The sequence below is a fragment of the Anoplophora glabripennis genome, unplaced genomic scaffold, assembly GCF_000390285.2.
Source record: "Anoplophora glabripennis isolate ALB-LARVAE unplaced genomic scaffold, Agla_2.0 scaffold81, whole genome shotgun sequence".
Taxonomy (NCBI): Eukaryota; Metazoa; Arthropoda; class Insecta; order Coleoptera; family Cerambycidae; genus Anoplophora; species Anoplophora glabripennis.
In genome coordinates, this window is record NW_019416522.1 from 957,779 (window position 1) to 982,886 (window position 25,108).

General features: G+C 33.5%; 2 protein-coding genes across 2 annotated transcripts in view; one reads left to right on the forward strand and one right to left on the reverse strand.

The window, feature by feature from the left end:
- LOC108908877 (kinesin-like protein KIF16B) overlaps positions 1-16,040 on the forward strand; it is a 54,161-nt gene extending 38,121 nt beyond the window's left edge. Inside the window, exons 5-9 of the mRNA XM_018713039.1 lie at positions 901-1,028; positions 6,098-6,373; positions 10,520-10,642; positions 12,802-12,974; positions 13,045-16,040. Coding sequence (XP_018568555.1) covers positions 901-1,028; positions 6,098-6,373; positions 10,520-10,642; positions 12,802-12,974; positions 13,045-15,663 — 3,319 coding nt within the window. The 3' untranslated portion in view covers positions 15,664-16,040. The remainder of the gene's footprint in view (positions 1-900; positions 1,029-6,097; positions 6,374-10,519; positions 10,643-12,801; positions 12,975-13,044) is intronic.
- A 120-nt stretch (positions 16,041-16,160) lies between these two features.
- Positions 16,161-24,793, reverse strand: LOC108908849 (the record flags this gene model as incomplete). The annotated part of the gene is made up of 6 exons (XM_023454833.1): positions 24,778-24,793; positions 23,003-23,368; positions 22,057-22,189; positions 21,816-21,994; positions 20,348-20,365; positions 16,161-16,252 (listed from the first exon to the last, which is right to left on the reverse strand). Coding segments are annotated over exons 1-6 (804 nt in total), but the record flags the coding sequence as incomplete, so codon positions are not given.
- Positions 24,794-25,108: the final 315 nt, after the last annotated feature.

Genomic DNA, 25,108 nt, shown 5'->3' on the forward strand with positions numbered 1-25,108 from the left:
CTTTGTAATCAGCTTTTTTGGCATTTCCTGTTACTAACCATTAACAAATAATTATCCACTTTAAAACAAATGAACCTGTAGGCTACATGGTTATCGGCCAGTATCGCTGCCAAATTTAAGAGCAAAATAACGTACAATTTCCTCGAGCAGCCATTTCCTATCACCATTCGCATTTACCCAACTTTTAATAGCGCTATAGAAGTAATTGTTGAATTTCCTTCCGACGTTTCATACCTCAGTTGGCGTTGGTATTGTGGGTGATCACGATCGCGATTCCCTTGCACACGCGAAATGTCTCAATCTGTGTTTGTGTTTTGTTTGGCGTTCTAGCGGACTACTGCGATTTAAGTTAACTAATATACATTTATTTATGTATTGTCGTGTGTGAATTTGTTGTGTATTGAAAAAAAATGTTATATTTGTGAAGATTAAATTTACGCCGTAAAAAGGTCGTGTAATCTTAGTTATAAGATTAGTTTAACAAAGCAGAGGTAAAATACTTTAATAAAGAAATATTTAAATTTAAACTTACACTGTGTTTATTTTATTATGCAAATATTAAAAGTTAAAATTTTGATTAAAAGTAAATTTACAGCAGGTATTGCCTAAAAAATTATTTCATAAGAAAAATATATTAGGGTCCATTATCACTTAAACAATATTACATGAAAATAATCTATAATTTTTTTATGCACCCTGTAGATACTTATTGCATAAATAATTAAATATTAATTTAGTTGGGAAACAATGGAAAGCGAATGAAATTCTTAGCATTCTTTGACTAGTTTCTATTTTCTTATTTTTTTGTTCTTATATCCAATAACCTCCTTAAAATAGTAACTTAGTAGTTGAAAATTTATAGTTTAACACCAAAAAAATAATAATTTTCTTTTATTTCAGCTACTTGGAAATCTACAACGAAAAAGTAAGAGACTTGCTTAGAAAAGAGGACACTGAAGGAACTACTTTTAAAAGAACTCAACCACTGAAAGTAAGAGAACATCCGAAAAAGGGTCCATACGTTCAAGGTAAATATGTTTCTGTTTATCAGTAATATTCACATTGTATGTAAATTAATTTATATACACAAATTTTTAATATTAAGTACACAATTTTATAAATTTAAATATACATGCTGGATCATTCCTATGCTGAATCATATTTTGATAGCGTGTAAAACTTGTTAAAATAAATATTTTTTCACATTATTTTTCAAAATATTTTAAAATAAAAGAAACTTACCATATTAATTTCGAAAACAACATTTCTGAACTGTCTCGAACAGAAAGGTTCAAAATGGGCGCCAGAATGATCCACACAATGTTGGGTGTGGCGTATGCGTAGGGATAAAAGTTTTCCTCTAATTGGATTAGCGGTCTGTTCCATGCGGACAATAATTAGTTGTTTTCTTGTGTTAGTTGAGGATTTAAAAACTAAATTTCTCATCCAACTCCATAAAAAGAAATCACAAGGGTTGAGATCTGGTGATCCGAATGGCCACGTAACTGGCCATTCACGACTTCTTACGGAAAAAAATATCTAAGAACGCTTGAAATGGATGGCACCCCTTTTTATAACAACCATGTATTTTCGTTGACGTTCAGAAGCACATCTTCTAGAAGACTCGTACGATGAATGAAATATCCCAGGTAGCTTTCACCCGTTAAACGATTTGGCAAGATAAAAGGCTTAACAAAAATACTGTTAACAATAGCTGCCCATACACATTTACTGAAAATCTATCTTGAACAGTTGCTTGTTTATAAGAATGGAGATTATCGGCCAACTAAACACGAGTACTGGGAATGCTGCTACTCCCATTTCGGTAAGTGCAGCTTCACAACCAAAATGTTTCATTCATTCCATGTTGCTGTAAGAGCCACTGCAAAATTAAATTCTATTGGGGTGGTACTGTCGCTGTAAAAATTGAACAAGTTGCACATGAAATGGGTACAACTGATCTTCCCGAAGAGTTTGAATAGTATTTTGATTACCAGTTATGTAAAAATAGAATTCGAAAACAATTGTCGTTTGAAGTAGTTCTCGATATTACTCAACATAGGAATCATCCTGTATAATAGTAGTTGAGGTATCTATATTTGTTTACACAATGAAAGAAATATAATTATGATTTATTTTTTATACAATCAAGACTACTGTGTCCGTAAACAAATATTTACAGTTACCCAATTGTTATCACTATCAGATTGTTTATGTGGTACAGGTATTGTTTTCAAATTCAGCAACTAATAGATTAAATAACTAGTTATTATTACTGTTACATAAGCTAACAATGCATAACATAAAATTACAACACAATATTTCAGCTGAGAAAGTAGTGTTATCCAAACATCTTTTCAATGAAATTGTAAGAAAATTCTCATACATCAAGTAGGTAACTGTTTACGCACACAATGCAAGTGTACAATTTACTTTATTTTGCATATCCCTAATGATTTAGGAAACGGTAATAAGATGGCAGAGCTTTTTTGATAAATATTAGCCCAACTGTGTCCAAATAATCAAAAGAAACGTTGCACCAAAAATATAATCTCAAATAATACAACATCCATAATTCCATATTTCATAAAGAATTTCCAGTTTTAAAAAATGATGAATTGATGAATTGATTAAAATGAATGACACCTTGCAAGAAAAATTGAAATTACAGACTATGAGTGTGTCATTTCTCAAGCAATCTTTAAACTATTCGCATTTGGATACCCTCCTAAAAACCTAAAATAAAATTGTACTCTATTAAAAAACAAAAGACAACTGGAAATAACCTTCCAGTTGGAAACCTCAGTTTCAAAAATTTGGGGGACTGCACTATTATAACAGCATAGAGATTAATTAAAAATATCAATGTACAATGTATAGCTTTTCAGGTTCATGTTTACACAACAAAATCGAGAATGTAGAACTGACATAAACGTAAATCAGTACCAAATATACCGAATTGTATAGGACAGGCATTATCTGATGACAATACTCAAAATAAGAAAAAAGTTTCTATAAACATGGGTTGATGGCAAATGTTTAATTTGATACAGGATGTTCAATTCCTCAAAATAATTTTTGACAAAAAGACAACTATGAACCACAATTATTCAGGGGAGTGAGTAAAAATGGAAAGATTTAGGTAAAATTTTGCGTCACCTCCCTTGATGTGACAGATCAGAACTTAAAAATTTGGACCATTTTGCACACAAAAAGGTGTTCACCTTTTTTCTTTAAAGTTACCTGTCTTTGAATATAAATTATTTAAATTTTGTTAATTGTTTACATAAAGAAAACAAAATTTGATATTATTTTTTTACTTGTTTATCTTTAGGTGTTTTGAATGTACAGGGTGTATTTAAATGAAGGAGCACAAACGTTTCTAGATAAACCTTCAGACCAAAATATAATAATTAGTCGCTTCGTCGTAAGTTACAGGGTGCTTATTTTTTTGAAAATCATTACAAATACGTAAATATTTCGAAAGATATTTGATTAACACTTGCAGATTAATAAAATTAAACTGGCGATTTAATAATTCACTCAATTTGTATGCAATAATATGGCGAGGACACAGGAAGACACTCGCTAAGAATCCAAAACTTCTGTACCAATGTGTTTTTTTTTATTTTAATGATTACAATGAATTTAAAATTATATTTACAACAAAAAAAGTATACAAATGTTTTTTTTGTGAAATTAAAGTTTTAGAATTATCTTCTATTTATTCAACTTTGTAGTAAGCCTATTTTAGACTGAAAAAATGGAAGATATAATTTCTAAGATATTTAGTAGCGTCGAACTTCTGGAATTCTTAAGGGTAACCCCAATTTCTCAGCCTCTGGTTGACACAAGTTTATGAAAATGAAATTAATTTTTACTATTACTTAGCTAATTGTAAGTCGCCAGTCTAAGATTTGTAGGTATATCTACCCATATCTCATTTTTTTTTCAATCATCAAAAAGGACCCCGCACAAACCTTATGGGAAACTCCGTTCGGTCAATTTTAATGAAATTTTGGGAATAGGTTGTTTTTGTTATGAGGAACAAAAGTCTTCATGGGCCCAAAGTTCGCTAATGGACAGTTTCCGAGATATTCGATGTTAAAAATTGATGATGCGAATGCGTGTCCAGCACGTGTTTAAATGCTTATTAGTCGTGTAAAAGCTCCATGAAGCTTAAACACTGTATAATACGTATATATTCGTCTAGATAGTGCGTATCCATTCGTTTGTGTGTGTGTGTGTGCGCGTGCGTGTGTGTGTGTATGTGTATACTTTTCATAAACAAATAAACAAAGAGGCTCGGAGTAATGCTATAGTAACACTTATATATTCACGTGCGATCTGGTCAGCACAGTTAGCCATTCTTCTCGATCAATTATATATTTTATTTGAGTTATTATAGCGTATGATTGTATCCAAAGTAACTCCAGAGTAACACCCAAGATAAAGTAGTCGAAACAACTTTTGGATACAGTTTCTCGTGTGTTTTTAAATCAGTATTTCAAAATATATATATTGAAAAATAGCGTGTTTTTAAATACACTACTTATTGTGTTAGAAAAAAATATTCTTCTTTATTTAACATCGTAGTTTAAATATCCAACTGTGAGTAATCTATCGATATCGATAGCAGAGAATATTTTATGTGAAGATATTAGAAATATTATACTATTATTTATAAGTACGTCAAATATTTAGAATGTTGAAAAATATCAGTTTCGTTGGACTTATTGTCAAATAGTTCTTAATCGATATTACTGTTCAATTACCATTCACTTGCAGTTTTTGCTGTGTTATACTCCAGATATTGCTTTGATAATTTTTTCACAGGTCTGGTGTGTTCATTTTGTAATTAGCAGTTGAACTTGTTGCAATATAAATGGCTTTCAGACTACAAATACAATGTTATAGTTGCGATCGGGCTTTCGCCCCGCGAAATATGGTAGATTTAAATAGAGTGGTAATGGTAAATGTAGATGTTTTTGGAGATATTGTTATAAATCGAGAAAATGACGCAGGTCTGCCTCCAGCAGTTTTTACACCCGAGACTTGAATATGCAATAATTGCTTCCAAACTATCCGTCGTGAAATTGAAATAGTAGATAGAGCAATTATTACATATTCGAGTATCAGGTGTAACAATTCCTAGAGGGAAACCTGCGTCATTTCGTCGATTTATAGCAATATCTCCAAAAAGATCTACATTTACCACTCTATTTATATGTACCATATCCCGATCGTAACTATAACGTTGTATTTGTAATCTGAAAGCCATTTATATTGCAACAAGCTGAACTGCTAATTATAAAATGAACACACCTATGAAAAAATTACCAAAGCAATATCAGGAGTATAACACCAAAAACTGCAAGTGAATGGTAATTGAACAGTAATATCAATTAAGAACTATTAGACAATAAGTCCAACGAAACTGATATTTTTCAACATTCGAAATATTTGAGGTACTCATAAATAAAAAATAATAGTATAATATTTCTAATATCTTCACATTAAAATATTCTCTGCTATCGATATCGATAGATTACTCACAGTTGGATATCTAAACTATGATGTTAAATAAAGAAGAATATTTTTTTCTAATAGAATAAGTATATTTAGAATCACCCTATTTTTCGATATATATTTTCAAATACTGATTTAAAAACACGCGAGAAACTGTATCCTAAAGTTTCGACTACTCTATCTTGGGTGTTACTTTGGATACAATCATTAGATTGTTTTCACACGCATTAGCACGCGCACGCACACGCACACACATACGAATGGATACGCTTTATCTAGACGAATATATACGTATTATACAATTTTTAAGCTTCATGGAGCTTTTGCGCGACTAATAAGCATATAAACACGTGCTTGACACGTATTCGCATTATCAACCTTTAACATCGAATATCTCGGAAACTGTCCATTAGCGAACTTTGGGCCCATGAAGACTTTTGTTCCTCATAGCAAAAACAACCTATTCCCAAAATTTCATTAAAATCGACCGAACGGAATTTCCCATAAGGTTTGTGCGGGGTCCTTTATTCCTCTGGCACCTACCAAAAACTTGACTTTTGCCTTCTAGGTTTATCAGAACACCCCGTCACAGACTGCGACGGCCTCTTGGAATGGCTGGAAATAGGCAACAGTCAGAGGAGTGTCGCGGCCACCCTGACTAACCCCAGGTCCAGTAGAAGTCATTCCGTGTTCTCCATCAGCTGCGACGGGGTCAAGCTGCACCTCATCGACCTCGCCGGCAGCGAAAGGGCTGGCAGCAGGGGTTACGGCACGTCGCAGTTCAGAGAGGGCGCCAACATCAATAAGAGCTTGGTGGCGCTGGGGAACGTCATATCTGCCTTAGGTGTGTGTCTTTGGAAATGAAGTATCTGGGATCTTATAAATAATTAAATACTTAGCTGGATATAAAGCATCAGTAATGAATTTCCATAAGAAAAAAAACATAACAATCCTGTTCGGTACAATCCAGTAAATTCAAAGAAATTTTTTTAATATTCTAACTGGTATCTCTGGTATTTGATGAGGGTAAACCCAAACTCGGTGTAAAAAATTTGTATACGTGAATACATAGAATGTTAAACAGAGGAAAAGGTATTTCAGCTTTAAGTGAGCTTTAAAATACACCAATTTCTATTCCAATCAATATGAGAAGCAATTATCGAACAGAAAAAAAATCGCTCTTTTAGCATATTCTTTTATTTATATTTCGAAAATACACCCCGAAGAATCAAAATTTTTTTTCAACGGCTTGTCCCTCAGAATAATGAAAACGGAGCGCGGGAAAACGCAGAGAAGCCATGTTGTGACGTCATACCACTTGTTAGCGGCTAGCCTATACAGGGTGATCCAGAACTTATCCAAAAAAAATTCTTGATGTACAGGGGACTCATACAGATACAATTTTGTAAAGAAAAAATCAAAAAGGGCAGTTCAAAAATTATTTAAAAATACACTTCTGTACGGCACTGGAAACTGGTCCACTGTAAAACCTGACCTCGCACAATGCGACCGGCATGGCGCTGTGATAAAAACGGACAAAAACTTTCGAATGGAAAGAAATACGTAAATAGAATTTTATCGCAATACAATTAATTTGTGTTTTTAAATAATAAAATCATTTGACATACCCGATGTTACAACAATTGTTCAAAATTTTGTCCACCGACGTGTAAACACATTTGGGTCCGTCTTACTCAGTTTCTATGAACTAACACAAATGCTGTCTTGTTAACACAAATGCTTCACCATAATACAAATGTTTTCTTGCTTCACCATAAACTACAACGATATCCGTCAACTCCGAGTTGTTATACACGCAAGCCATTTTTGACACTAACTACTAACAAACTATTGTAAACATCGGATTTCAGTGTTCTGAGTCGCTGAGGCCACGTGGCTCTCCACGCGTATTACGAATGACGCTAGAGACTACAGTTGTCCAGCTATGTAATGGTTGAAAGCACTACAACTTCAATAATTTTTTTCTCGGAAACTATAAGGATTTTACAAAAAATTTTTTTTTCAATATTGACTACATTTCTCATGCCGCATCTATTCCTAAAATTTTTTGGATAAGTTGTGAAGCACCCTGTATACTTTGCTAGATCTTACGTACGTCATAACTATGGAAGCAGATGAAAATAAATTTAAACGGTCAAACGTACCTAATTAAAAAAGCAAGTACAAGTTTTGATAAAGAAAAAAGATTGATTTTTGGAAATGTCTACTATAATTGCAAACCCAGGGGCAAGTCAGGGATAAAAGCCAATATGTAAATTGTCCAGGAGCGCATTTTTTTTAAATTAGTATTTTTTGTTGTCATATTTGACTAAATATAACATTTGTATCTGAGTTGAAGTGAAATTTTCTTATGAGTCATGATAACATGCCCAAAAAAATCGTTTATAATTTATTATGATACTCGTATTAGAAGGAAATTAGACGAAAAAAGGAGGAAACATCGACAAAGTTCCCTTCAAGCTGAATTTTTGCACAGATGTTCTTTGTGGTGTCCCAAGATATTGAAGGTCAATCAAAGTTTTTTGCAAGTATCTCTCGTTCTAGTTTTTGTCTCTTATAATAGTCGTTTCACCTAACGAATATACAAAATATCAGAACACCTTCAGAAAATTCATTCATTTACTTTCTGAACCTTATATTTTCCGTAACTTGGGCATAACATCTGACAAATCTCTTACTTTTAATGTATCTGTACATGTCAATATTATTATTTTCAGGGCCAGTAAAATCTATGGATTTATTGTTAGACATTCTCGTGAGTTTTCATCTGTCGATACTATAAGGATGTTATATTGTCATGTTATATCGAAGCTGGAATACTCAATCGTTTAGATGCCGAATTACAATAAACATATAAATTTAAATGATTTAGTATTTGTGCAACGTCGGTTTCTGAAATATTTATACTACGAAGATAAAGATACTTATCCTAAAATAGGTTTTCCTCATCAAAACCTTTTAGATAAATTCTCATTGCGCAGTTTGAACCTTCGAGCATATACTCCTAGAAGCAGCCATCAGTGCTGAAAAAGCGCGACTGGTGTGCGAGAGAGAAAGGAAAATAAAAGGACATGTTATCCCTCTCGCTCCGCGAGCTGGATTGGTTGGTGCGTGCTCCCCTCCATGTCAATGGCCGTCCTGTACTTAAGCCCCGACCAATCAGCTCGCGGAGCGAGAGAGATAGCACATTCTTTTATTCTCCTTTTTCTCTCGCACACCAGTCGTGCTTTCTCAGCACTGAAGGCTGTCTCTAGGAGTATATGCTCGAAGGTTTGAACTGAGGAGGTTGTGCAATTGTGTATATCAAATACTTTTATAAAAAATATTAAATAAGAGTGTCATTATTTCTGACATACTGTCGAGACTCCATTTTATTACACCTAGAGGTATATCTCGTTCGTTAATATGTAGTTTTTTATGTACAAACATATCAGACGAATTTTTCTCGGTATTCCTCAGTTTACATTATGTGCGATAATCACAACATTATTTATAATAATATTGATTTTTATACCTAATTACAGTGTTTTAAATATTAAATCGCATTTCAAAAGTTCTTTTATTTGCAGTAAATTGATCAATTTTTTACTTGTTATATTATCTTTGATTGAAAAAATAAAGTACGTAAATATATATCAGAGAGGTAAACTACATCAAAATGTCAAAATATCTGAAAAACTTCTGAATAGCTCCAAAATTTCCAAATACTCCAATTATATCAAAAACTTCAAGATTGTTAAAAATACATCCAAAGTGTATTTCAAAACCATTAAAAAAACCCTAAAATTACATCGAAATCCTTCGAAATATATACGCCTAAATATCCTGAAAAAGTCAAAATTCTTTTAAAAACCTTGAAATATTTCATAAACCTCAAAATTCGTCGAAAATACATCAACAAAAAACTTCAAAAACTTTAAAATACTTCGAAATACATCAAAACTTTAAAATACTTCGAAATACATCAAAAACTTTGAAATATCGCAAAATCCATTAAATATTTGCGAAATATCCTCTTCTAAAAATTGACCTTTGACTTCCGCCATTCACCTTTGACCTCCGTCATCCATCTCTGACCTTCAGCTATCGACCTTTGGCTTCTGCCTTTGACCGTGCGCAATTGACCTTATTTTTGACATTTAACGTTTCGATTTTGTTGATCTTCGAACTTAAAGTTTTTACCTATTTTAAATCACCATGAAGCTGTTTTGATTAATTTCGAGATATTTTCAAATATTTTGGATTTTGTAATTTTAAATATATTTTGACGTATTTTACAGCTTATTTAAGTATTTCGTAGGATTATTTTGAAGTTTTGAAGTATGTACAAAGTACCACGACAGTAGATAGATAAATTATTTCTTCCATTCAAATCCTCAATCCCCCCTCCCCACATTCGTCCCTCTAATAATGGCTCCTTTTTAAATTAGAAATTTTAAGTAGACATATTTTTTAAAATTTTATACACGTGATGCTTCAATAATGTGGCACTCAATTCTTTCGAATGCCAAATTACAAACTTTAAATTTCCGATATTCTTTTTCTCTGTAATCAAATGACAAATTAAAACAAACATTACCAGTTGAATCAAAAATCGAAATCTTTTACCACTTGACTATCTCATACATTCATATTACAAAGTTTAAAACTAAATATTTAATATTTTTCAACACCGTTTTCAAATAACAGATGTAATATACGGTACCAAAGCAATCTTTGTATAAAAATACCACGTCCTAATTTCATGGAATAGCCGTCAGCGTCAAACCGAAATACCTAAAAATGTTCTCTCTTCGCGTTCAGTGAACAATTATCGCTTTTTTAACGTTTTCCCATAGATTTTTTAATGAACTGTTCCATCACATTCCTCGCATCACACGGCGTGGTGATTGTGATTCTAATTTTGGACGGATAAGTGCATTTCAGTAATGCATTTTTCATTCTAATTCCCACTTGTCGCCCGTTTCAGCCGAACAGACAGCCAAGCAGACCAAGGGTCTACGCAGGAAGTTCGTCCCATACAGGGACTCCGTCCTGACATGGCTGTTGAAGGACACCCTGGGCGGAAATTCCAACACCGTGATGGTGGCCAGTAAGTATTTTGAAGTCGAATAAGTCTCAGAAAAATGTACGTGACTGAACGAATATTGCTACGAACTAATTTCTTATGGCTTCATGAGAGTTTTGAAATAGAAAAATTTTGCGAAATATATACTACATTTTATTTTGGTAAAACATACCAGATACCAAATATATATACAGTGTGTCCCACTTAAAATTGAACGTTCCATAGCTGCCTTATGAGACGCTTTAGAAAAAATATTGTTAAAAATTTGCTTCTATTTCTATTGTTCATCCGTGTAGAATATTTTCGACTATACAGGGTGGGTCATTAGTGTGAGAAAGTAAAATAACTCCCTTGTTACTCATAATACAGTTGTACAGAATCAAAAAACCTAAAAACCGATGAGTTAAAATGGGACACGCCAAATATTACATTTTTTAAATGGAACACCCTGTATATTTTTAAACATATGGATTTCCGAAAAAATTCTGTATAGGTATGGCAATATGACCAGGTTATCATTGTAGTGCGGGGCTGCCAAATTATGTAGAAAATTCTTTGAATTTTGGGAAAAACATGACCTCGAAGAAGTTGTATTAACTTTCAGCTAACACTTGGAACAAAATAATTAGAAAGAGTTATAGGCAAATATTAGACAAAGGCATTTTTTATAATACAATCATTTTTAGAAAATTTAAACTTTAAACTAAACACCCTGTATTTTATTGTTCTTATTTACATATCGGTCCACTTCAACTTTTATTAAGCATGTTCTATATCTAATTGTAAAATTGTTAATTTTGAGATATACTTAGCAACATTTCTGAAAGAACTTAATTTTTATTATTTTACAGAATACTACAAATAAATATTAACTAATAAAATTAACTCAAAATGAAATGATAAATTATGAACTGACAAGAAGACACGATGTGACAGTTTTTTCCAAGGCCATTTCATGCGACCGAAAATAATAAAAATTAGGTTTTTCCAGAAATGCTGCTATATCTTAAAAACTAACAACTTTAGGTGTAGAACATACTTAATAAAAGTTGAAGTGGACTGTTATGTGAATAAAATAGAACAATAAAATACTTAGTGTTCCATTTGAAAAATTTTAGAAAATCAAGTATGAACTTTCTAAAAATGATCGTCTTATAAAAAATGCCCTGTATAAAATACCGATATTAGCTAATATAGCAGTATTTAACTAATTTCCAAAATTCGAAGAATTTTCTACATAACTTGGCAACCCCGCACTAAAATGTTAAACTGTTTATATTCTATATATAGAATTTTCCCAGAAATCCATGTTTAAAAATATACAGAGTGTTCCATTTAAACTCATCACCCTATATGTTTCAAATTAATTTTGTCCTTTAGGTTTTTTAATTCTGTACAACTTTTATATAAACTTTTTTCTGTATTATGAATAACAAGGGAGTTATTTTACTTTCTCACACTAATGGCCCACCCTGTATATTTTTTATAGCTATTTTTCGAAAATTAATTGAAAAATTTTCAACAGTGTAATAACGAAGCTACAATATAAATATGTGAATTTTCGTATAAAATCTATGAAATTTGATTTCATTAGTATGTATTTAATGGAATGATATGTTTCTTATTACAAAACAAAAACTGATACTTAACAAAATTGTGGTCGTATTTTGTATATAAATTATAATCAAGAGTGCCACAATTGTATACGTTTTTAATATATCTTTTCCCGCGTAATAAAATCACAACTTTCTTAGGATACTTTTTTCGAGATATTTGTGTAAAAACATTTGGTTTTTGCTCTATTTTTAACTGGACTTGTACCACCAGCCGCTGAGGAATACTTTCGGGACACCTCGTATACTATGTTTTAATTTTTGTAATAAAAACAGAAATATCACATAAATTGTGGAATTCAATAAGCAAATTTTACTGCAACACAAATAATAAATATATATTTTTTTCAAAATTATACGACGTAGATTACATATAATTATATTCGTGATAGTTTTTCGCAATAGTATAATGATCTAAAAAATTAATAAAGATATTTTTATACTATCAAAACCATTTTTAATTTGTTTTGAAAGCCACATAAAAGTGAATAATAAATGTACGTACTTTACTAAATGCATGTAATTTTGAATGAACCCACCTGTGATACGTATTCACCTTGTCGTTTGCAGCCGTTTCTCCTTCCAGTGCGTGCTACAGTGAGACGGTAAACACTCTGCGATTTGGGCAACGGGCCAAACTCATCGTGTCCCATCCAGTAGTGAACGAGGACCCCAAAGAGAAGACTATTCGTGAATTAAGAGCGGAAATTGCCAGGCTGAAAGACCTCCTCAAACTTTCGCAGGTGAAAATTGAACAAATAATTAGAAATTAACGAGCATTCCATCACTTAACGATCTTGTTTTTTTTTTCAGTTGTCACCTCAAGAGCTTTCGATGTTGGAAGACGGCAATTCTCTTCTCACAAATGGAAAATCAGATGAAAAGCAGAGCAATCATAAAGAAATCTCTGGTAATGCTGATATCGAAGCGGAAAAGGAAATAAATGATTTACAATCTGAAGTAAACATTGAAAATGAGGAGATCAGAAAAAACTCCGTGTCAGAGCAGCTAAGTACTTCTGTGAGCAATCAGTCATTGTCTAACGATGACTGTGTCCTAGGTGATAGTGAAAATTTGTCAACTGAGACCATCTCCATCTCAGAAATAACAACAGAAAGGCTGTTCCCTCTTCTAAACGTATCCACTTCTGTAAAACCCTCAAGACCCACAAAACTAAGAAGAACGTTCAGTGTTGACCACTCTTACATCAACAAACAAAGGGAGAAAATGTTCGGTTCTGAGGAATCGATTCCTTCGACGAGCACCACCTCGAAGATATCCCAGAGTTCTTCTTCCCTAGAGAAGCAGAAATCTCAAGGATCCATTTCCAGGAGGAATCCAGGAAGCGCGACGCCATCTTCATTACTTCGTAGGCGTTCTCTGAATAAATCAAATCCGATGCTACCGAAAACACCCCCAAAAAGACGGTCCCTGGAAAATAATTCCCATAGAATTGAAAAGTCGACAACCACAGAAGGTTTAAATATGAAGAAAGTCGAACCCAAGGTAAACTCCATCCGAAAACAGCCCCTCAAGCCAAGATCCCAAATAGTAGCCGCTGTAACTAGTCGTTTGTACTCTAAAATTAACAGGAAAGAAGCTGCCACTAACACGGACGACCTCAACATACAAAAAACTCAAGCACCTAAAGAGAGTAATCCTAGCAATGCAAAATCCAGATTGAGAGATCTCACTAGAAGAGCTCTTAGAGCACACAGGCAAAAGAACGAACAAACACAGACTGACCTGTACGCAGTGTTACGTGTCAAGGAAATGTCCACCGACGTCGACGATTTAAAAGTATCGTTAAAGGAAGTCAAGCACGCAGAAACGGATACTGTCGTAATAAAAACCAAAGATGCTTCAGTGAACTGTACATTTTTAGACCAATTGTCCGATGACGAAAAAAGACACAACAATATATCCTTTACAAGAAGCTGTGGGACACAATCTTCCCAGGAAATTACCAACGCGAGTGATACTATTGAAAAGGAAAACACATCATCCGCGAGAAGCACCTCAAATCCGATATCATTTACCAAATACTTACGTGAGATGCAAGATCCCAAGTACGAACTATCTGACGTAATACCAAACGCTCCTATATATACCAAGACTGTAAACATTAACATATCCCATAATTACATCAACGACAACAGAAGCAACGGGAGCATATCGGAGGACAGTATCGAACAAAACCCTCAAAACGGTTGCTTGCCAACGCCCGATCTCATCAGTAATCACAACTCACTAGAGCAAGCTCACGATGATTCTGAACCCTCGGAATCAAAAGTTCGTCCTGACGTGGAGAAGATAAACTACGCCGACACGGGAGTGTTAGATGAATACTTTACTGTAAATGAAGGCACCGTGCCAACAAACGATAACAAAAAATGCACGGCAACAACGTACACAGTCAGTCCGAGCTGCGGAGAAAAAATCCACTCTGTTAACATAGAAAAAGTTCAAGTACCGGAAATTTGCCTGACGAATAAATTCGAGGAAGGCTACTGCAAGCCGCTTCCTAGATTTGTGCCAGACATGGCTAAACCTAAAATCGTGGAGTCCAGGTATTACACGTGCGACGACTGCATCAAACTGGAAGAACCTCTCGTGCTGAAATCTATAGTAAAACAGCTTCCCAAAGGTAATATTCTCAACGATAATAATCCAAGTTCTAGCGATGAGGATATCTTTAGCAGCGACGTCCCGGATTCCTTAGACTATCACATGACCAACACCAAAAAGGTGAAATTTAACAGGAAAAATTCAAAACGGTCGCCGGAAAATGGTAGGATGTTAAACGCTATGTCGGAATTCTTGGAGGAAGCGACAAATCTGATGAATAACCTGACAATGGCCGCCAGCAAGATAGGTAGCAATAATCTACAATTAGACGATTCCTATGAATTTGAGGTTACTGTAAATGGTGTCAGCGGTCTGGGCAAGACTCACAGGAAGAAGAGAAAGGCATCACGACCTATATCTGTCCCTAAAACTAAACAGACCGAAACCACAACAGGATTTACTTTTCCAAGTAGATCGCACTGTTCTACCCAATGCGGGATGGACCACTCATTTCCTATAAATAAGTATGAAGCACTGGTGGAAGAATCGTGTAAGCGATTGGAAGAGAAAATAAACAAAATTCCTTCGTCCTTCCAAAGTGCCCACGATGGAGAGGAGGTGGATCCGTACTTTACTTACAACCCCTGGCAGCCGCATTCTTTGGTAAATGATGTTGAGGATTCTAGCCTAGAGAGCAATCCAGTCACTTACTCTGACTACGGAAGCTTGCCGAGAAAAACTCACAAAAGACACAGGACTCCCACCTGCAGTCCAAGCGCTTTTTTGAAGCAACTGACAAATATGAGGAGACAGATCATAGAAACATCCAGAGAAGAGTTCCTTGGTGGTTCAAATAATCACTGAAACTAGTTTTCACGCATATGAGCAACAAAACAAACAGTATTGTCGGTTAAGGTTTATTATGGCAAATCTTATATTACTTATTACCAAGTCTTATCAAGAGAGTTACATTGGACAAGTTTTTACTAAAAGATAATAAGAAATGGAGTAGAAAACTGCAGTCAGAACATAGGTAATGCTGAGGTTAGACGATAATCAAATACTTATCTGAAAGATTAGTAAAACTTTTGCATTTTGGTATTTATCATACAATAAGATTTTAAAATGGTTAGATGTAGTTTCCATTTTATATAGAGTAATAGGAAAGGTATACACAAGTAATATTGTAAAGATCATTGGGCACACTAACTAGAATTAATTATCAGGATTGTAATATTTTTATATTTATTTATTGTAATTGATGTATTCTTAAGATATTTACAATAAAATGTAACATTTAATAACTAATTATTTTAAACTCTTTTCATTACATTTTTTCTAATATTGTTCCTCAGATAAAAATTGAATATTATTCGTATATAGGCACATTTATGATATATATTTCTTTTCCCAATTATTTTGATGGTGATACCAAAATGTGATGTTAACAAGACTGCAAAAAAAGTTAAAATTGATCATTTTAAAATTTACCGATGTTTCGAATAATCAATCGACCATTATTCTTTATACCTCTTTAAGGATAAAAATGGGACGCTGCTTTGGGCTACTATACACACGAAAATTAATTATTTCTCTTTACGGTGTTTAATGTCCACAACAATATTGCTAAAGCTTAAATAAAATATCTCCAGATTACTTTCCCTGTTCGGCGCTTTTAGCGCCTATAAAGTGGTGAAACGTTTCGCGATGGCACATTTCTACGTCAGAGAAACTTTACCACTCCGCGAAACATTAAACCATTGTACCAAAGCCACCAGAAATCTAGTGGAACAGGCGAAATTGCCATAATTAAAAGTTCTGGTGCCAGGCACCAATTTATGTCGCCTAATAATTATAATAGCCCATACTTAAAAACTACTCGGCAGATTTATTGTGTCTAAGTATAATCAGGCCGTAAACTCTTGCAGAACAGTTATAGGCACAGGCGTTTTACAAGGCGGTTGAACATGTTAATGAGGCTTTGCTTGTTTTATGGATTGTTGTAGTCGCCTATTTCTTGCATGAATAATATGGTGTTCTTCTGTAACCTGAGGCATTCTGCTTTTTATGCGCTATGTAAAGCATGATCGGTGACAGGACTCGCCAAGAAAATTCAGTTAAAATAAATTCGAAATATAACTGGTTGTATAATCATCTGACCAAGTTCTTACAAATATATTTTTTTCTTTAACAGGTCTAAATTAGAAGATTGATTTTACAAAAATTGCAGTTACTTTCAAACTAATGCAAAAAATTAAAGGGTCAAAAGAATTTCCGAAATTTTTACGTGAATTTTGACAGACTGTATTTAGGTGAAAAATGGTCGTATTGGGAATTAAAAAAAAAGCATTTTGAAGCTCTAAGATTCTAGTTTTTAGATCTTTCGTTCAAAATTTTTTAAAAAGGATCATTTTGTCTTCAATCATCGATATCTCGGTGACAAATGGTCGTACAGAGAATTGAAGGGCAGTTTCGAAAACTAATATAAATTTCCTATAACATGCTGGTGCAATTTTTCGGAAAAAAAAAATCATTTTTCATTTTCAAATTTTTTCATCTTTTACACGAATTTTAAAAAACGGGGGAAAATGGTAATTTATGGTTTTTTAGAAAATTGACGGCTAAATTAGAAATATTCACGAAATGACTAATGTTAAGCATGACTTTTACAGTTCGATATACCCAGAAGAACCCTATGGAGTTTCATCTCGATCTAGTGAACCGTTTCTTTGTTTCAAACAGTCAAATTTTTGAAAAAAATTAAAGGGTCACGTTTTTGTAAGCTTAAACACTTCTAAATCATGATTGGAAAAAAAAATGTTTTGAGGTTTTCTCACATTTTTACCGCAATTAACGTTTAAATTGATGAAAAAAAAATTAAAAAATTTTTTTCGTCAATTTAAACGTTATTTGTGGCAAAATGTGAGAAAACCTCAAAAGACATTTTTTTCCATTTTAATCATGATTATGAAAAGCTCAAAAAACGTGACCCTTTAATTTTTTTTCAAAAGTTTGACTGTTTGAAACAAAGAAATGGTTCGCTAGATCGAGATGAAACTCCACAAGGTTCTTCTGGGTATATCGAACTGTAAAAGTCATGCGTAACATTTTTTTCTGTCAAAACTCACGGAAAAATTTCAGAAATTCTTTTGACTCTTTAATTTTTTGCATTAGTGTATGTTCCAGTATTATTACTGAAAATTTTAAATTATAATTTCATGATAAAATATGTCGGACGTCTAAATTTTTTTATCTTTAATCTTAGTACTAGATGAATATGTTGTTTTCAAAATAACACGAACAATATATGTACATGTCTTTATTTCTTAAGAAGTATATTTTAAATATATTTGAGAATGAATTTAGTGTTACAAAAATACTTGTAGGTATACTACACATAACAGATACAATTTATTAGATACAATATTTAAACGTACAAACAATTATTAATACAGAAATAAAAGGCATGATTTTTATGTGAAATTCAAAGTTGTCTCCTAAAATTACAAAAAAAAATTACTGATCCGTATTTTAAGGGCATACGAGGTCTGTTCAGAAAATAACCTATAACTTATTTTTTTTAACTTATTAATTTTATACATTTATTGGTTTCTGCCACTCCCCTATTCACACACTTTTCTCAGCGCTGTTTCCATTTCGCGAAACTCCTGGATAGCTTCAGTTGAAAGGATCTCTAAAGTCTGTATTTAGGATAGTTAATTTAAATAATTAATATTAGTTCAGTTAGTAGTAAAATAGTTGCAACATAATTATTTAATCATTCTCGTTTGCTATAACTTTAATTGGCACCCAAACGAATTATTTGTCGCAACTGCGCACGACGAAGACCGAAAAAAGGTAGTAGTTGACTAAAATGTGTTGTGAGTACCAGGCCTGGTGGTGTTTTACTATTGTTATCTTTGAATGGAAAAATCGTTGTTGATCTACAATTGAAGACGAACCAGAAGACAGCCAGTGGCAAGTTGCGGCATAATTATTGTTTGTTTGGGTGTTCGCCTTACGACATTCTCGAATATACAGTCCACATCAAAATTGTGCAATTAACTTCGAGTTATACAGTATGTGACGAATTTGCTTTGATGTCAATAGGCGATTTGCACGCACTCAATCTTTGACTTTCTGATCGTACGAGTCATCAGTTGAAGTCGAAGGCTTTCCCGGTCGAGGATCATCTTCAGTTGACTGACGACCACTTTTAAATTGTGAAAATTATTCGTAACACTATGTACGACCCAGAGGATTATCTCCACGCATCGTTGTTCCAGAAAATCGAACATTCAAAAATCGTCACTAATACTTAAACACGTTGCACTGAAATAACAATATCGCGACTACTAAATGAAATATCAACAATCCGTGAACATGTAGTTACAGAGGAGATTATGCGCAATATAATGCTTCCCTATCGTATATTATTAAATGTCTTATTAAAGTTCGGTTATTTTCTGAACAGACCTCGTATATAAAAAATAGTAAGTAACATTTAAACCAATCTACAGTGGTGCAAAAATTTGTACCGGAAAAGAGTTGCATGCAAAAATATTAAAGGCAAATTCAAATACAATAAGATTTAACATATATTTAGGACTAAATTAACATGTCCAAGTTTAAGCAGAAATTCGTATTGGATAGAACTCTACTTTGCTTTCGACGATCATTACTATCACTTATACGACTCTACTGTACTTGTAAACGCACCGTCTAGAAGCGAAAAATTTGTTGTAGGAAAACACGTACAATCAGTAGAAGTAGAGTTGCGTGGATTAAAACAGCAGCAGAAATCATATTTATAATAAAAAATATGGATCAAAACCGCCCTGACAAAGTAAAGCAATGTCTCAGAAGAATTAAAGATTAAAACGGCAGTTATAAATGAAATAAGAGGAAGAAATGGAGTCGTATAGAGATTATGAAAAATATTGGTCAAAAGGGGATTGGAAAACGTGTCAATTAACATAGACCATACACAAACCATAAATAAATATGTAACATTAATGCTACTTCCAAATTTTATACCTATTAAATATATTGAAATTTGAAACCTACTGAAATTATTGGAACAGTATATTTATTTAACATTGTATTTTACAGAAAAAGTTACAAGGTGTTTTTGAAAGTAGAGTTTTAATTTTAAATTCCAAAATAGTGCATCCCATAAAAAAATGTTTAATAATAAATATATTTACATTTGAGGAGTTAATGAGATTTCTGACATTATATACATTCGTATCGCAAGAAAATCAATCACTACTTGCTGCAATTTCTAACAGTTTTTTAACGCTTTTTAATAACCACTCTTGTTCTGGTTATGGAGTTTTTGATGGATTAATGTTAATTTAGGTGTTAGTGTACACTTGTAGACATTAACGTTAAGTGCTTTACAAAACTTTTTTAGTGCCAAAATGGCACACAGATACGACATTACACTTATAGGCGACTGTTCAGATTAAAATCCACTTTCAAAAACACCCTGTATATTTCCTATCTACTACTGGGATGAAGAATAATAATTTTTACGTGTACTTACCTCTATTTTCCACAGTTACTGCATGCGAATAAACAAACTATTAAATAATCATATTTATTCGATTTTACCACTTAAAACTAATAATTCTATAAAATGATATAGAGATCACCACCAAACTTAGAACATATACTGCATGGAAGGAATCACCGCGTGTTAAAAAGTGTGGATGATATAAAGAGAAAGGGCGATAGTTTAGTATTCGCTCTCTCTCTTTCCCCTCCCCCCTCTCACCCCTCTTTCTCGCCCCTCTCCCTCCCTCCCCCCTCTCTCTCTCCCTCCCCCCTCTCCCTCTCCCCTTCTCCCCTTCTCACTCTCTCACCCTCCCTCCTCCCTTTCTTTCCCTCCATCCCTCCCTTTCTTTCCCTCCATTCCTCCCTTTCTTTCCCTTCCTCTCTCTATCTCTCTCTCTCTCTCTGTTTAGTCGTTGAGCATATACTACAGCCAGAAAGCGGAGGGAGTTGCGTTAGCCAATAACGTGCCTGCGCGTGAGAAAGATAGTACCCGAACCATCTCTCTCCCTTTCACGCGTCTGCACAGTCGCCGTAAGTATGCTTCCTGCATATAGTATATGCTCCAAGTAACAAGTCACCAACCGATTTTCAAATTTTTATTTATGAACACTATGAACTCTTAAAAATGATTTTACTATTAAGAGAGGCGTTTATATGCGCAATTTTTTGTCCTGCATATTAGAAAACTAAGCAAATTAGAAACAATATCTGGTACAATGGTACCAATTATAGAAGTGTTCTTCAGGGTGTATAAGACAACTGACAATACATTCCAAATAAGGAAAAAAGTATATTTTTACCTCACATGTTTATCTTATGTTTTCTAAATTTTGCACGCCTGTTGAACATACAGAAAATCACATACTATACAGTATACTACCTATAAACATAATCACACTCACAATGCTTTTATAGGAAACTATTAACACATACATTAATCATAATTATTAAATATATTTACAAATTTGCTGGCAAAAAACAGCAAAGGTACATTTTCTGATGTTTACATGTTCTCCGTGATCTTTCAATGCGAAAAATTAAAGGAAGTTGCTCTAGTTTAGCGTTACACTTTGTCACTTCCTGGATGGATCTACTTGTTCTATCATTGTCTTTCAAAAGGTGCGATTTCTTGTCTATAAAACGCCAGCCTTAAAACATTCTAAGATGTTTAGAATTGTTCTTTTATTAATTATTTCTTTTTAATTTCTAGTTGTACTATTTTAATTGAAATGTTGTATACTGCTAAATTTTATTCTAGAGTTCAAGGAATCAGTTATATCTAATTCAGTTACAAAAACGCAAAACCGAACGAAGGCTATTTAGGAGGATAGTAAATATGGTTCCAAATCGCCTTTATCGTATTTTAAACCTACCTTGCGGTTTGTTTAACGATTAAACCGATAGAGTAGCAATCAACTTTTGTATCTGATATTTAAATATGGAACTGTATCACCTACCTTCTGGATAGTACAGCAAACTCTTGATTTTGACATATCCTGTACCAGGAATTCGTAGTTCACAGTGTATCATATTCCCAGGATCTAAATTTGCTGCCAAAACAGAAGTTACTACAAACATGGAAATCCTTCCATTCGAATGTTTACTAATGTCCCATTGTATAATTGATAACCTCAATCTGAAAAGTGGGCGCAGACAAAAATAACAAATATTGAAAACAAAAAATAACCATTTACTTACCTATTAAATTCTTCAGTTTTATCTTTATACATCACAAGTTTAGGAGTTGGATACACCTCTGAAGCTAAGCATGTAAAATTTACTATGTCTCCATCAGAGCCACTTCTAACGAGTTCTAATGACCGTTCTGGCACTAAAATAAATAAACAAGCTAATGATTTGAGAAAGATCGATCTATAAGACCAAAGAGGATATGCAAATCGTATTTGTATATCCTCTTTGATAAGACTCTCTGCAGTTTGCCTGCATGTGCTTTTTCCATTACTCTGTTCCTTTCATTTGCTTGTGCATAAAGCTAGGATTTAAAACGGTTATTAGAGGTTTCGTCAAAAATTAGTTCTTTTTGTAAACAGTCAATTAAGATCTGAACACACATCAATAAGATGGGCATTGGACGATTATCTTCTACAGTTTTCTTCTTCTTCTAACGCTAATGCTAACAGTGTTTGTAAAATTTGAAAACATGTTTAGATACAGCACATATGAATATGAACACTCAGAGCAAACTGCCGTGAGTGTGCATACGGATCTCGTTACAATGTGACTTCAATGTCTACGGAACGGGAAATATAAGAAACCCGTAGGACACTCCTCTCGCAACCGCCTTGTGCCCGTCTTGTCGATATTTGACCTTATCATTTTCGAAATCATAAATCACAATGAAAGGAACACGGTACGTGTATATGTTTTGCCCACAAAGACTGCAATGCCAAAATTAAGCTCAAATAATTAACTATTTTTTCAAGATTGAAAAAAGATTAACGTTTATATCTATATCCTACACTTTAAAATCTTGTCCAAAGAATGAGGAAAAATATTACAACTAAGGTGATCTCCTCTCCCTAATCTTTACCTTTGTCGTTTTATAAATCTCTCCGAAAATAAAGTATAGGTTTAAGCGAAATATTCAGATGCATCTCTAAAATGATAATCTGACACAACTTACCGAATACGATCATGTTTTTGGTGCTGAAATCTTCATCTGTAAACGTTGAAACGAAGCATTTGTATTCCCCAGCAATATCGCTAGTTGGATTATCGATTTTAATTGCCCTGTATACACTTTTTGGATCGTCGGTGGCTCTATAATCGAGATCTGCTCTATCCTTTAACGGACCAAGCGTTTGTGGTTTTTGAGGTGGTATCCATTGGTATACCACGTCGTCGTTCAAGTACCATTTGACCACCAAGTCTGTATCGTCGGGTCGGACTGAATAATTACAATCTAGAATTACTGGGTTGTTTGAGTCGTTTTTCACAGCTGGTGGAACCTTTATATAATTTATTTGCACGCAGCATACTATACTGAAAACTATAAATTACATCAAGAATGAGCGTACACATACGTACAGGGTATTCAAAAAGTTTGGAACCCACCCTCTATCTCAGAAAATACTGCTCAAACAAAAAAATGATTAGGACAAAAGTTGCAGGGTTTTGAGTGAGCAATCCAACGGTGACATTGACCTTTAGGTCATGGTCAAAGTCATGGTATAGGTCATTTTTTAATTTTACGCACTCAATTTCCGCAGTCAAGAATATCGGGTCATTTATTAAAAATCGACTTGACCTGTAAACGACCTTGAAGGTCATGGCTAAGGTCATATCCGAACGTAAAAATTTCCATTTTTTCCATTTCTGGGGTCAAAAATATACCGTTATATTTAAAATTTTCAGGTTGACCTCTATATGACCTTGAAGGTCATGGTCAATGTCACATTCGAACGTAAAATTTTCCGCTCTTACCATTTCCGAGGTCAAAAGTATACGGTTCCATTTAAAATGTTCAACTTGACCTCTAAATGACCTTCGAGGTCATGGTCAAGGTCACCGTTGGATTGCCCACTCAAAACCCAGCAACTTTTGTCATAATCATGTTTTTGTTTGAGCAGTATTTTCTGTGATAGAGGAGGCCGGGGTTCCAAACTTTTTGAACAGCCTGTATATGCGCAGGCTGCCGTTTTTGCGCGACAAGGTGACTCAGTGGGGAATAATTATTTTAAAACAGACTAAACTTGTAGTATTTAGGGATCTGATCAGCAACAAAATAGTGATGATGGGTGAGAATTATGGGAAATTGGCAGTATGCGCAGTAGTCGCAGGTAGGTACATGTCTATCTTTCTCTTTATCAATCTATGCAAATGCCCTTTCGGCTTAAATACATAATAGGAAGTGTAGTGGAAAGCAACACATTAATTCTTATCTCAAATAAATTTTTCAACAGCAAATCAATAACAAAACAAAAAAGAAATTAGAATATCAATTTTTTATTACGCTTTCCATTGCTCCTGACATCATGCATAAATCATTACTTTTGCTGTACACACTGTTGCAGATTAATGATAAAACAATACACTTATGAAGACCTTCCAGAGAAAGCTTCTCTATAATTACCAAAACATTTTTTAACACGTGTTGTTACATACATAAAAACAGATGTTCAAAAGTACCTGCATTTAAAACATGAAACTAGAAAATAATTAGAATTTAATGTATATACTAATAAAATCCCAACTATAAAAGAGAAAGAAGTGGTAAAGCAGTAAAGCACATCATGCCATAACCTTCGCATACTAACATATGAGACGCGTGTGTAAATATAAATCCGTCAAAGTGTGCATTAAGCATGACATAATGCCCTTTCAAGTGTACTTAATACATTTAAAATAAACACATGTAAACACCTAATTTCACCGATTGGCAGATAAAAATATGATTACAGTTTTTATAATACATTGTTGTAATAAAACAAATATCATGTAATTCACTTTTTTGACCCTCTGAAGTATACCTCTTTTAAATTTTGTTTTCTTTTACTGAATTGATGTTAAAGATAAAGTTTGTTTTAATTATAACAACTGATAAATAAATACACTTACCTCCATGGAAATAAAAATATTGTGTGAAAATTATCATACTTTTACAATGGAAATTCACTTTAATTTTATTTTTATTTTACGATTTTGAGGATTTTAGTCAACGTTCAAGCGGCAATACATCAAGCCTCGAATACGTGAAGCGCTTGCGCACAATCACAAGGCACAGAACAGC